The sequence below is a fragment of the Lemur catta genome, chromosome 17, assembly GCF_020740605.2.
Source record: "Lemur catta isolate mLemCat1 chromosome 17, mLemCat1.pri, whole genome shotgun sequence".
NCBI lineage: Eukaryota > Metazoa > Chordata > Mammalia > Primates > Lemuridae > Lemur > Lemur catta.
Window position 1 is genome coordinate 11,114,272 of NC_059144.1, and position 13,116 is coordinate 11,127,387.

At 46.5% G+C, this 13,116-nt stretch overlaps 1 protein-coding gene across 5 annotated transcripts in view; it reads left to right on the forward strand.

Moving 5' to 3' along the window:
- RIN2 (Ras and Rab interactor 2) overlaps positions 1 to 13,116 on the forward strand; it is a 101,305-nt gene that overhangs the window by 50,466 nt on the left and 37,723 nt on the right. For all 5 annotated transcript variants that reach the window (XM_045529583.1, XM_045529581.1, XM_045529582.1 and 2 more), the window contains one exon: positions 10,164 to 10,356. In XM_045529583.1, coding sequence (XP_045385539.1) covers positions 10,164 to 10,356 — 193 coding nt within the window. The remainder of the gene's footprint in view (positions 1 to 10,163; positions 10,357 to 13,116) is intronic.

A 13,116-nucleotide genomic window follows, 5' to 3' on the forward strand; every position in this document is an offset into this window, starting at 1 on the left:
TGATTTTTGTCTGGTCCTCAGTTCTTTTTTTTTTTTTTTGAGACAGAGTCTCACTCTGTTGCCCAGGCTAGAGTGCCTTGGCATCTGCCTAGCTCACAGCAACCTCAAATTCCTGGGCTCAAGCGATCCTACTGCCTCAGCCTCCCAAGTAGCTGGGACTACAGGCATGCGCCACCATGCCCAGCTAATTTTTTCTATATATATATTTTTTAGCTGTCCAAATCATCTCTTTCTATTTTTAGTAGAGATGGGGTCTCCCTCCTGCTCAGGCTGGTTTTGAACTCCTGACCTCGAGTGATCCTCCTGCCTTTGCCTCCCAGAGTGCTAGGATTACAGGTGTGAGCCACCGCGCCTGGCCTGGACCTCAGTTCTTAAGACCACTCCTGCATTGGCCTCTTGTGGCCAGAAGCCTGGGCCCTGCGACTGTGCCCGTGCCGTGTCCAGAGTTGCACCTTTCTTGCCACTGCAGCTGGTTGAGGCGACAGCATGTGAAAAGGCTCTGTGGGTCTGGGGTGCAGCCAAAGGCTCTACGTGGACAGAATGAGGAAGGGAGGCCCTTGGAGAGACAAGATACGTATGGAAATTTCAACACAAAAATATCAAGAGAAGTGACTTTTTTCCTTTCTTTTTTCCCCCTGAAAGTTGAGGATGGCAACACCCAGTCCAGGTTGAGACCAGACCCTGATGGTAGATGGAGAACCATCCACCACCCTCAAGAAGGTTCAGGGTTTTCCCCTCCCCCAGGTCACATTAAATACTGCCCAAACAAGCTCCAGAATCTTGTTTATTGAATAGTCTTTGTCAATGCTAGAAGGAAAACACATTGCCTTGGCTTCTTTTTGTGACTATCCAAAAATTAGGAAACAGAATCATCTTGGAAATTCCCACTGAACAGAATCTTTACTCACAGTTTCATAGACATTCCAGACTCTTATAATCATCAGTTCTTTTCAGGTTGTGTGTGTTTGTTTTGGTAACAGTTTCCTTTCTTTCACCAAGAATCCATTTTTAGACACAGGGAAACTGAGGCTAAATGACATGTGGCAATGGGCCAAGACTTCACAGTTATGAAGAGGCAACACTGAGCTTTGATTCCAGTCTGACTGCAAATCCTCTTTCCACTGAGGAGGAAGGTTTTGAGGCTGAGGGAGCCTAGAATGGGGGGTGATGCCATTGAAACTATGCCACGCCTTACAAAAATTATCGTCTTGGTATCAGCACATTCAAAGGTGCAGGAGATGCGTAGTTTTGATTCCAGATAAATGAGGATAACTGGATATCTACGTGGATATTTACATGGATAACTAAATGCTAAACCCCCTGTAGCTGTGTGCATGGGATTCCCGCCCTGGGTTTCTCTCGAGACCTCACACTGTGCATCTACCTTAACCCAGGGGCACTTCTCTGCCAATATTGCCTACCCTCTAGTTTCTCTTATACTCAACCAGCTGCTTTTGTTGGAATCCTAAATCTCACTCCCAGTGTTGGAATAAGGCATTCTGTATTTGGAGACCTTGAATGGAGCATTTATCACCGATGCCCTGTGTTGGTGGGCAAGGAATTGCAAGTCTAGGCTAAAACTGATCATTGACTTTTACATCCAAAGCCCACCCCTTGCTGGTTGGCCTGGGGTTAGAGGGGTGTCCATGGGAGAAATTCATGAACAATGAGGAAGAAGCTGCTAAAACTTTGGATTATTATTCTGGAAGGATTGGAGCTGCCTCCTTTTCTTGCCTCAGGCCCTGAGATAGCCAAAGGCCAGGGGGTCTTGGTAGCTGTGGTGATTTTGTTGCCATTTCCTGATAAATACAGAGACAGGAACCCTTTGTCTCCTGAGACTGGAACTGAGCAGCCAGATTCTATTTGTTAGGGCCCAGCTGAGCAAAGGCCTGAGTCAGAGGTGGGGCGTGGGGCCCAGAAAGAAGCTCCTGGAAAGACCCAGTGCCCTTAAGACATGTTTCTCCTGCCTGCTGAGGTCTCCTCCTCTATAAACCTTGCTGTCTGCAGATTACCTTCTCCGGCCCCTGGTCGTGCCCGGGACAGGCATTTTATCAACGCCTGCCCTGGGCTAGGCCGGAACATGGCCTGAGAATGAAGGAAGTATGATGACAAGTCAAGTGCCTCAGAGGTACAGGAACAGTGCATAAGGGAATTCTAAGATTACCAGCAGTTGAAGAAAAGGGAGACTAGGATTTGAGCTCAGTTTTTTGTTTTGTTTTGTTTTGTTTTTTGACACACAGTATTCCCCTGTTGCCCATGCTAGAGTGCAGTCATCATAGCTCACTGCAACATCACATCAAACTCCCAGGCTCAGGTGATTCTCCTGCCTTAGCCTCCCGAGTAACTGGGACTACAGGCACACACCACCACGCCCTGCTAATTTTTCTATTTTCTGTTTTTCATAGAGACAGGGTCTTGCTATGTTGCTCAGGCTGGTCTTGACCTCCTGGCCTTAAGGGATCCCACACACACACACACTCCTGCCCGCTCAGCCTCCCAAAGTGCTGGGATCCCAAAGTGTGAGCCATTGTTCTGGCCTTGAGCTCAGTTTTGACAGGAGCCAGATACAGCAATGGATATTCAAGGATAGTTTGAGCTCAGCAAGGAGAGGCTGAGCAATGGCACATAGATGGTTTTACAAGACACTCTTCCCCTGGAATGCAAGAGAGAGGTTTGTAAATATTAATGCAGAAAAAATGCTCTCACATTCCAAATCTACCATCGCAGATTATTTTAGCCCTAATTTCAGTCTTTTGTTGTGCCACAATCTTTCTCTTATTCATGTGCCATCTTTGCTATTAATTGATCTAATTGCTATCTTTAAATTGACTCACCTTTTACATTTATTTACATTTATTTTGAAAGGCAATTTAATATCTCCTCCATAATTGAGAAATACACAGAACACATATAACTATTAAAACAAATATTGGCCATTAAAATAATAACCATGCCTCCAGAGATCACCTTGATATATCCACCACTCTTTGGGAAATACTGTCAATGTTTAACAAACCTTTGAGATGTTATAAAATAACAAAATTTACCCACACTGTCCCACGAATAGAGTTTTATTTTGTTTTTGAGTTTCACACTTAGCAAAACTACAGCTCATTTGGGTGATAAGCAATGGGTCGAATCTTAAGCCATAATTAAATTATAGGCAAAAGCAAAATAGAACCTGGGCGCTGCTCTAGTTGCTGTTTGCTTTTGTTTTATGGACATGAAGTTAACATCCTGTTAATGATAATTAGCCCCACTGTCTTCATTCTATAAATATTTATTAGGCACTTACCTTGTAAACAAGAAACTGTGTTTTCTTCAAAGTCTAGAAGGTCCACTGGGAACCTTCAGGGAACCAACACTCAGGCCTCAAGAAAAGCAAAGAGTTTTTCTTAAGGATTGTATTTTCAGGGGGTGCCTTGCTGGAAATCCAGGGGAGACCTCTCCAGGTGAGACCTGAGAGGAGCCTGCCACTCACTCCTGCAAATCCCAGGTCTAGTGACGCAGCCCACACCCAACACCAGACAGGCCTGAGAAGAGCAGGCAAAGGGGGCAGAGTTCTCCACGCCTTTATGGAGCCGGATGTAGGAGAGAGGGCCAGGGCCTGGGGAGTTGGGAAGCAGATAGGAGACAAAAGCCAAAAGCCAAGGTGTTTGGGGGAAGCTGTGACAATCCTTCCTCCACCTAGTCCTGCTGACTCAGTTACCCCAGTGTCTCCAGATGACTCGTGAGTAGAAGCAAAACAGAATACCTTGCTATAACGGATATGAGATGGCTTTTTCCATGATGGTAGATCACAAATGCATCAAATTCCAAGGCGGATGTGACAGTGTGTGTGCCAAGGCACACAGGGTCACATAGACACAGGGAGCCAGAGAGCTGGACCTCTTGTTAGAGTTGCCAAGCACCTATTCATCTCCACAAAGGACTTGCCACTCATGCTGGGAGCGGTTTTCAGAAGTTGTTAATTAACTAAACTGTTTCCTTTTTAGTTGAACTAAGATTTAACAGCCTGCTGTAGAAAGGAAAATTCTTAGTACATTTTAAATATTTAACTGAAACAAACTTTTGTCCTTAAAAAGAATCAGTCACATCTTATCATAGATGTTCAGAAATCTAATTGCTCAGCTGAATGAAGGTATGTTTTTTACACACATAGAGAAGTTTTGAGGGGGCTTTTTGTTTTTCTTGTTTATCCCCCTGTCTTAACACTGAAGGCGGAACCATCCAGAGCCCTTCACGGCTGCTGGGAGACAGTAGCCAGGTGGACATGTACCACTCTTGGTTGACAGTAAGAATTTGGCATTTTGCCTTATATCTAGGCACCCTGAACTTTAGTTTTGCTACTCAACAGCCGAAATAGGATTCTTACATCTAAAAATTTATTGACTGTATTTACCATGCCAATATTTCTTTTCCATAGAAACTGTCTCACATCAAATTACTGTGTATTTTGTCCTATTATTATTATTTTAGAGACAAGGTCTCACTTTGTTGCCTGGGCTATAGTACAGTAGTGCAATCATAGCTCATTGCAGCCTCCAACTCCTGGGCTTAAGCAATCCTCCCACTTCAGCCTCCCGAGTGGCTGGGATTACAGATGTGTGCCACCACCAACAACTAATTTTTAAAAAAAATTTTTTTTAGAGGCAAGGTCTCGCTCTATTGCCCAGGCCAGTCTCAAACTCCTGACCTTAATCGATCCTCCCACCTGGGCCTCCCAAAGTGCAGGGATTCTAGGCATGAGCCACCTCACCCAGACCTATTTTTGCCCACTGCAAAGTCAAAACATGTACTTCATATGTGTTGTTTGGGATAGAGCTTGGGAGAGGGAGTGATGTATTGGGAAGTGCATGGGGGCCTTCTGAGCACGCTTTTGTCTAGACCCTGGTCATTAGGAGCTTCACTGGTAGCCTGTACTGCCTTCTGGAATGCTGGACTATGACAAGACGGTGCATCCATCATCGGGAGGCTCTGCTGTGTGTCCATAGTTTTGCTGAGATGAATCTGACTCTGTCAGTTTTAATAAAACTAAGACTAGCATCTGCCTGGATGTCCTACTCAGAATGCACTTTCTGCAGTCACTTTTTCTACCTCCTTACGCTGCCAGTGCCTGGCCCTGGGATAAAGGGAATCCAGCCCAGTGGAAAGGCTCCTCCTGTCCCACACTGCAGAGAGCCCTAAAGCAGTTGTGACCGGGGGAGTGGCTGGTGCTGGAGTGGGTGCAGCATCTGCCCATCTGCTACAGAGCCATGAGGCCCAGGTGTGGTTGAAATGGGGACAGATGTAGGTCGTGAGTCTCCTGGTGAGTGTTTGTTCTCTGCCCCTAGAGGTCTCGCACATGTATAGTTTGCCCAGTGTTTTCGCATGTCGGTCTCACTGGGTCTGTATCTCTCCCCATGACAGGGGCCTAGACATGTAGACATAACAGTAATATTTGAATACATAAATGAACTTTATACTCATAAAAGCCCAGTGATGTGGTAGATATTATTACTTTTTCTCCAACCTATTATTTTAGAAATTTCAAACGTTACAGTAAAGTTGCAAGAGTAGTACTGTTCACCTAATTTTGCTGCATTTGATTTATCTCTATTTTTTTCTTACTTTTTTGGGGCCAACCATCTGACACTTCTAAGTATTTTCACACTTTGCCCCTTTATTCTTAGTGTGTATCTCCTTAAGAATAAGAACATATTCCTATATAATAATAACAAAATTATCACACTCAGGAAATTAAACATTAATACAATATTATCTAATATATACCGTTGCTCAAATATCTTCAATGGTCCTTTATAATTTTTTTTAATCCTGATGCCATATAAGAGCAAGTCTGTGCATTCAATGTCATCATCACATCTCTTTCTTCTTGAATCTGTGATAATCCTACAGCCTTTTTAAAAATCTTTCATGATGCTGACAGTTTGAAGTGTTTAGGCTATTAGTTTGGCAGATAGTGTCTGAATTTGGAATTGTCCGATTGTTTTCTCCTGTGTAGATGCAGGTTAGCATATCTGGGGGCAAGAAAGGCTACATGGGTGACGTGCTCTCCTTCTCAGAGCTTGCCTGGGGAGGTGTGCGGCATCAAGGTGTCTCGTTTATAGAGGGGTTAACGCACATCACTTGGATAAGATGGTGTCTTCCAGGTTTTTCCATTGTCAGGATATCTTTTCATTTTTGTACGTCATTAAGTGATCTGTGGGGTGATATTTTAAGACTGTGAGGATCCTGTTTCCCAACCATCTTTCACCTGCTGGTTTTAGCACCCGTTCACAATGTTTGCCTGCATCAATTTCTAGCTGGTGGTAGAGGTATTATTATTTATCATTTTCAGATCAAAAAGACAAGATTCAAAAAGGGACCTGACCAAGGTCTCATGTGCCTGGCCAGGCTAGGAGAGGGACACCTCGCTTCCCGCCCTGAGGCTGGCGCCCTGGCCATCCCGCCGTGACCACGTCTTTATTAGAATCCCCTGGATTATGTCGCAGTGGTTTACCTTGTATAGGTCACTCGTTCTCTGCCTGCCCTCCTATTTCCATGCAGACATCTGTCTTAGAAATCACTAGTTTCTACTGAGCTCATCAGGGTCTGTCTTAGGTCAAGTTCCCTAGAAGCAGAGCCTGACTGGCAGACTCTTGTACAAGCGATTCATTGAGGGAGGCTCTCAGGGGCAGCCAGCCATGGGTCTGCTCCCAGGGAGAGGGCATAACTTCCTGGGCATTTCTAGGAGGTGGGGCAGCTGTGAGCTTTCAGCAGTCAACGCTCATAGCACCCTGCTCTAGTTGGGGGGTCTGGGTGGGGCGCCAGTAACATCCACTACATGTCCAACCTCTCATTCATTAGTTCTTTCCTGAAGGTTGTCCCTGATAAAAGCCAATTTGTCTTGTAATAATATGCTGTAAGCCTCAAATGACTGGCTGAATCAAAGAGTTGACTTAGTCATTTGCAAAGACAAAGTCTAATTTATGGCTGTTCCTTTATAAGGCTCCACGAATCTTACTCACTGTCTTCCTGTCTCGGCCCTGGCTTTTAAGGTTGAGGTCAGTTGTCAGAACAAAGGCTTTTTAGCTCCTTGAAACAACTGAGGAGTCACAGGATGTTCCCTTCTAGGGAAGGAAGAAGTGTCAACATGTTTACTCTCCGCACACATGAGCACCACAATTGTCGTGTTAGAGACTGTCGAATTTGGTCTTGGCAAAAGTCGGCCAACCTGAGATGGCAGGGATGAAATGTTTCTTTATTTAGGTTCCAAGAATTCTTTCAGTGGCATGCCATCCAACCCCCTCCCCCAGCCCCCTAAAAGATCAAAAAACGAAACAAAACACCTAATTGATTCTGAATCAATGTGTGTGTTTTGCTCTTAGATCTCAAGCAAGTGTTCCTCAAAGTGTGGTCCTCAGATTGGCAGTATTGTTGTCACCCAGAGCTTGTAAGAAATACAGCATCTCCGGCCCATCCCAAACCTGCAGAGCCAGAGTCTCTGGGCCTCCAGCCAGGCATCTGTGGCTTAACAATGCCTGAGTGATTCGAGCGCTGATCCGATTCGAGCGCTGATCCAAAGCAATGGCTATTAACTTGGTTTTGCATTGGGATTCCCCTGGGGGACTTTAAAAAATTCAGATACCCACGTCTCACCCCAAAGTGTCTCATTTGTTTGATCTAGGGTGCAGTCTGGCTATTGAAATTTTTTTAGGCTCCCCAGGTAAAGTTTACTGGCAGTCAGGGTTGAGAATTACTGGCCTAAAGCTGGCTCTTTTACCTTATATGAAAGGAATTTTAACACCAGTTTCCTTTGAAGAGTGTGTTCTTTCAACTGCAAATATTCACTTCCAAATACCCCGAGGCCCTGGAATGGCATTCACAGAAAGAGAAACTGTTCTTTTTTGGCACACAGTGTCCTATCTGGAAACTTGTAGCAGGAGTAAAGGAAAACTTTCACATATTTCAGAGAAAATAAAAGGTAAATTTTGAATGGAAGAGTGAGATTCTTTAGACCTGAAGAAAGTTAAGAAGGTGAGGAGGAAAAGTTGGGGTGGCGTCTCTGGCCAGTGCACATGCTGTCATTGTGGGTCTCGGTATTGAGTCTGCACACCCAAAAACGGTCGGCATAGGCTGGCTTCTTCTATATTCAGTCCCACCTCTTAAGAGTGGAATTGTCCACATGGAAATATCATTCTTCCTTTTCACTGCCCTCACCTTACATCCGGTTTCGTCATCCATCCTTCTCAGTGCTGAAGACTTTGTCAAACCACACTCTAGTGTTTCTTTGGGTGCAGAGGTTTGAAGACCGTGTGCACCGCAAGCTGCAACTTTGGACATAAGCGGTCAGGTCTGATGTCCCTCCTGCTGCTCCAGGACCCGCACTGGTGACCTGTTCCTGGAGACCCAGGGGAAGCATCTCCCTCTACCACAATATGGTAGAGGGAGAGAAACCCCAGAGCTAAGCAGCCCCCGGTGGGAATTTCAACCCTCTCCCTCATGACCTTGAGCAAGATGCTTAACTAGCCGGTCTGAGCCCCTCAGTCCTCTTTTTATAAAACTGGGATCACAGTGCCCATTGTTCAGGGCTGTTGTGAGCAGTAGATAGGTGAATGTGGTGGGTGTGGTGGCTCACGCCTGTAATCCTAACGCTCTGGGAGGCCAAGGCAGGAGGATGGCTTGAGGTCAGGAGTTCGAGGCCAGCCTGAGTAAGAAAGAGCAAGACCCCATCTCTACTAAAAATAGAAAAAATTAGCTGGGCGTGGTGGCACACACCTGTAGTCCCAGCTACTTGGTAGGCTGAGACAGGAGAATCACTTGAGCCCAGGAGTTTGATGTTGCAATGAGCTATGATGAAACCAGTGCACTCTACCTGGGGCAATAGAGTGAGACCATGTCTCAAAAACAGTAATAATAATAAGAGAATGTAAAGGGCTTGGCAAAGAGCAGCCACGACCTAGACGCAAACTATTCTGTGTTCTGATCTGACTTGTTACCCACAAAGCTGGATGAACACCAGATCTTTTTTAATTTCTAGCTCTGCCACTTCATGGCTATTATAACTCAGACAGCTCAGTCACTTCTTGGGCCTCAGCCTTCTCATTTGTAAAATGGGGATTTAACACTCACTAACAGAATCAGTATTGACACCAAAGGAGGTCAATGTGGTTTCTTTATTAGGATGCAATTCACATGCCACAAAATTCACCCTTTTGAAGGATATGATTCATTTAGAGGTTTTTAGTATATTCACAAAGTTGTGAAATTATCACCACTGTCTAATACCAGAACATTCCTGTCACCCCAAAGAGAAACCTGGTACCTATTAGCAATCACTTCCCATTCTCTGGTAACCACTAACCTACGTTCTGTCTTTGTGGATTTCACTGTTCTGGACATTTCATGTAAGTGAAATCATACGGTATGTGGTCCATGCTCCTGGCTTCTTTCTCTGAGCATAATTTTTGCAAGGTTTATGCATACCATAGTGTGTGTCAGTGCTTCATTCCTTTTTATGGCTGGATAATATTCCATTGTAAGGATAGACCACATTTTGTTTATCCACTCATCAGTTGGTAGACATTGGGGTTGTTTCTACTTGTTGGCTATTATGAGTAATGTCAATATTAATTTAACAGTAGCACAGCACCGCTCCACTGGGAGGTTTTATTATAAATAAAGTTAGCAGTAAAAATGCTTAGATTTGTAAGAAGAAATAAAGGTACAAAATGAGTGTGTGCGTGCATTTTACCTTTAGGTCAGGGTCATGGTCGTGCTTATGATATGTACTATTGAGCATTAGGACCTCATGGTTACCACGTATGGGATTTAGCATTTAGGGTTCTGTCCTCAAAGTCAGAAACGTTTTATGCCAGAAGACAGAGTCTGAACTAAATGGTATTTAGGATACTTAGAACGTTTTGGAAATGGGGGTAGAAATAGAAGGTCGGATCTGCTAAGTAAAAGGTGTTCTCTTTAATATTAGGAATACAGAGTGAGAAATACAACAAATGCATCTGCCTTCAGAAGGCTTCCAGCCTGGAGGGGAGGGCGAATAAGGCGGCCTCACAGGACGATGTGCGCCATGATAGGCCTGGCCCACGAGCTCGCAGGGATGGTCCCATCGTTAGGGAAACTGCACTGCAGACATCTGACCCTGCCCGTTCTCTCTCTCCTAGCATGGTAAGACACGAGGATGGCAGCTATTCTGATGACGAGGGCGTGAAGACCTGTCCCCGGGACTCCGGCTATGACAGCCTCTCCAACAGGCTCAGCGTCTTGGACCGGCTCCTCCACACCCACCCCATCTGGCTGCAGCTGGGTCTGAGCGAGGAGGAGGCGGCAGAGGTCCTGCAGTCCCAGCCTCCAGGGGTAAGACTCAGAACCTCCGGGAACAGGTTGAGGCAGGCAGGGCTGCTGCTGCTGCTGCCTTAAAGACAAACACTTGAAGTTACTTCCAGAAAGTTCTTCCTAGCTTGTAGGGAGCATGGTTCCCAGTGTGTAGATGGGTTACAGTGCAGGGAAATGCTGGAAATTACGGAGCTGACTGAGGTGACAGAGCCCTTGATGATTGTCTCTGTCCTCATCTGCTCGGTTACCGTGGTGGGTGCAGGACTCAGCAGGATACCCCCCGGCATCAGGCAATGAGTAGGGGCCACTGGCCAAGGGCCCTGGGCCTGACCACTTACGCCTGGGCATTGAGGCTGAGCCCGGTCCCAGGGTCCTCAATGGCCTCTGCTTCTTTCCGTTCATTCTGAGCCTGAGAACCCTGCGAGGGCCCAGCCATGCCACTTGGGACTCAAGCTTCAAAAGCTCTGTGTCCACGGACTTGTCTGTTCCGGCTGCTGATGCAATCTTCTTTTTCTTGCGCTTTCTCTATGGCTTTCCACGTGGGTCAAAGTCCGATTTAGTTTCTTCAGCCACTGTCTACCCAAGGCCACTGTCTTGTCTCATGGAGACCGTTTCATGACTTACAGAAGTTCCTGAAAAACATGTCATTCAGTGATCAGTGTGTCCTGTGCTATCCAGTATGGTAACTTCTTGCCCCATGTGCCCTTTAGATTTACATGAGTTAATGTAAATAAAATAAGAAATTCAGCTCCTCGGTTGCCCCAACCACATGTTAGGTGATCCCCAGCCATGGGGGGCGGCTACTGTATTGGATGGCACACAATGCAGCCCACTTTCATGGTTCCAGAAAGTTCTATTGGACAGCAGTTGTGTATAATGTCTACTTCTAAACAAAGGACAAATACAATAAATCACAGGTGACATAGGACACAATGGCATACGACAACAGATGGAAACTCTATTAGGTAGAGGGGCAAGGAGAAAATTTTAGCAGTAGCTGGCTGAGGAATGTCATAACCACTGGGCACAAAGATAACGTTTTGAGTTTCCTGGGAGCCAGAACCTGTCTGTTCTCACTTTTTTTTCTTTACATGTAAGTGGGTCGTTATTATTTCCCATAGGACAGAAACAGGCAGAACTAAGACCTGTGTTGGGATGAGCTGAGGGTGACGAGGCACAGTACTCGGTCACCTCTGCAGAGAACTCCTTGGCCAGCGCATGGGCCGTTGACGCTAGTGCTGCTGCCTGTGATGAGGCCGTCTCCTCCCACGCGGGCTCCCTCACTTTCTGCCAGCCGAGTTGTCCGCTCTTGCATTGCTGCAAACAAACCGTGAAGAGGAAAGTCACTGAGTTGCTAGGCGCCAGGTCCCCTCCCTGACAGCTCTTCCTCCAAGGACAGGTCATGTCCGTTCCTGCCAAGACCTGCATGGGACAAGCCCGGCAGCGTGTGCTCTCCTTCACCTGCCGGTCGGTCCCTGGACGGGCCTACCCAAACGAGCTCAGGCAGGCTGGGGGCAGGGAGAGGACAGGAGAGGCAAGAATGTCCAGAGAGGGAGGAGCAGGTGGCTGACAGTGTGCAAGGGAGGAGCACTTGAGAGACTGGCCCTGGTGGCATGAGCAAAATGGGCCTCTGGGGTGCCCCATCCTTAATTAGTCTACAACCTAAGACAGGGGCCCCGAAACGGCTTCTGTAAAGGAGCAGAGTGTGAATATTTCCGTCTGTGCAGGCCCCACAGTCTGCATCGCACCCACTCCACTCTGCCACTGCCGGGCAACAGCAGCCATTGGCACCGTGTCAACGACATGTAAGGGGTGGCTGTGTTTCAGTACAACTGTGCTTACAAACACAGGGGGCTGGAGGGATATGGTCCGTAGGCCAGACTTTGCCAACCCCGATACAAGGCTGCAGTCCTCCCAAATAAAAGGCCTAGAGGTTGTACTTTCCCCAACCCCCAAGGCTCAGGTAGGTCCCTATCTGCAAAATGGAGGAACCCTTCCTCTCTGCCCACCAGCAGTGCTTTGGCCTCTGACCCACGGAAGCTATTTAGGAAAGATCTGCTTCAGTTTTAGGGTGTCCGGGAGACATTGACTCCCAGACCTGCTATTGGATGTGCTCAGAGGTCTTCCTGTCTCTGTCCTCATCAGACACCCAGTTCTTATACGTGCCCCCCATACCCTCAAAAAATTATCTTAGGAGCTATTAATTGGACATAAGGAGAAGAGTGAAGATTAGATGGAAAAAAACGGAAGGCTGTAGAAAGGTAGGGGACTGGAAGGGTGGAGAGTAGATATCCAAGTGTAGAGGAAAGACAAGTAGTTCAAGAAACAGAACAGGTTAGGATCCTTGCAGAAGGGTCATGTACCCCAGAAGGGAACCAGGTCTCAGCCAGACTGCCATACTGTACACTCCAGGGAGTGCCATTCAATTCATAGTCTAGGTGAATGTGCTTCCTGGAGTTGTGCAGTGCACAGCCTGCACAACAATACATGGCATACTCATATCTGCAGTGATTGGGGCCAGAATGGTATCCTGAGATCAGCACTGGGAGTTGGGCTTATTTAAAGCACATGTCTGAAGACAATATTAGGATCTGGAGGGAACCGGCGGAAGGTTAAGTGAGACAGGAGTAAATGGACAGCCTCCGTGTTGGCCGGGGTGGACCTCAGAGCACATCCAGTCGCCTCCCAGATGGAGCAGCCAGTTTTCAGCTCCAGCAGACCGTTGCTTGCCATCAAGCCTGGTCTTGCTATACTGTGTCATTTTCTAAGAGAAGCTAAAAA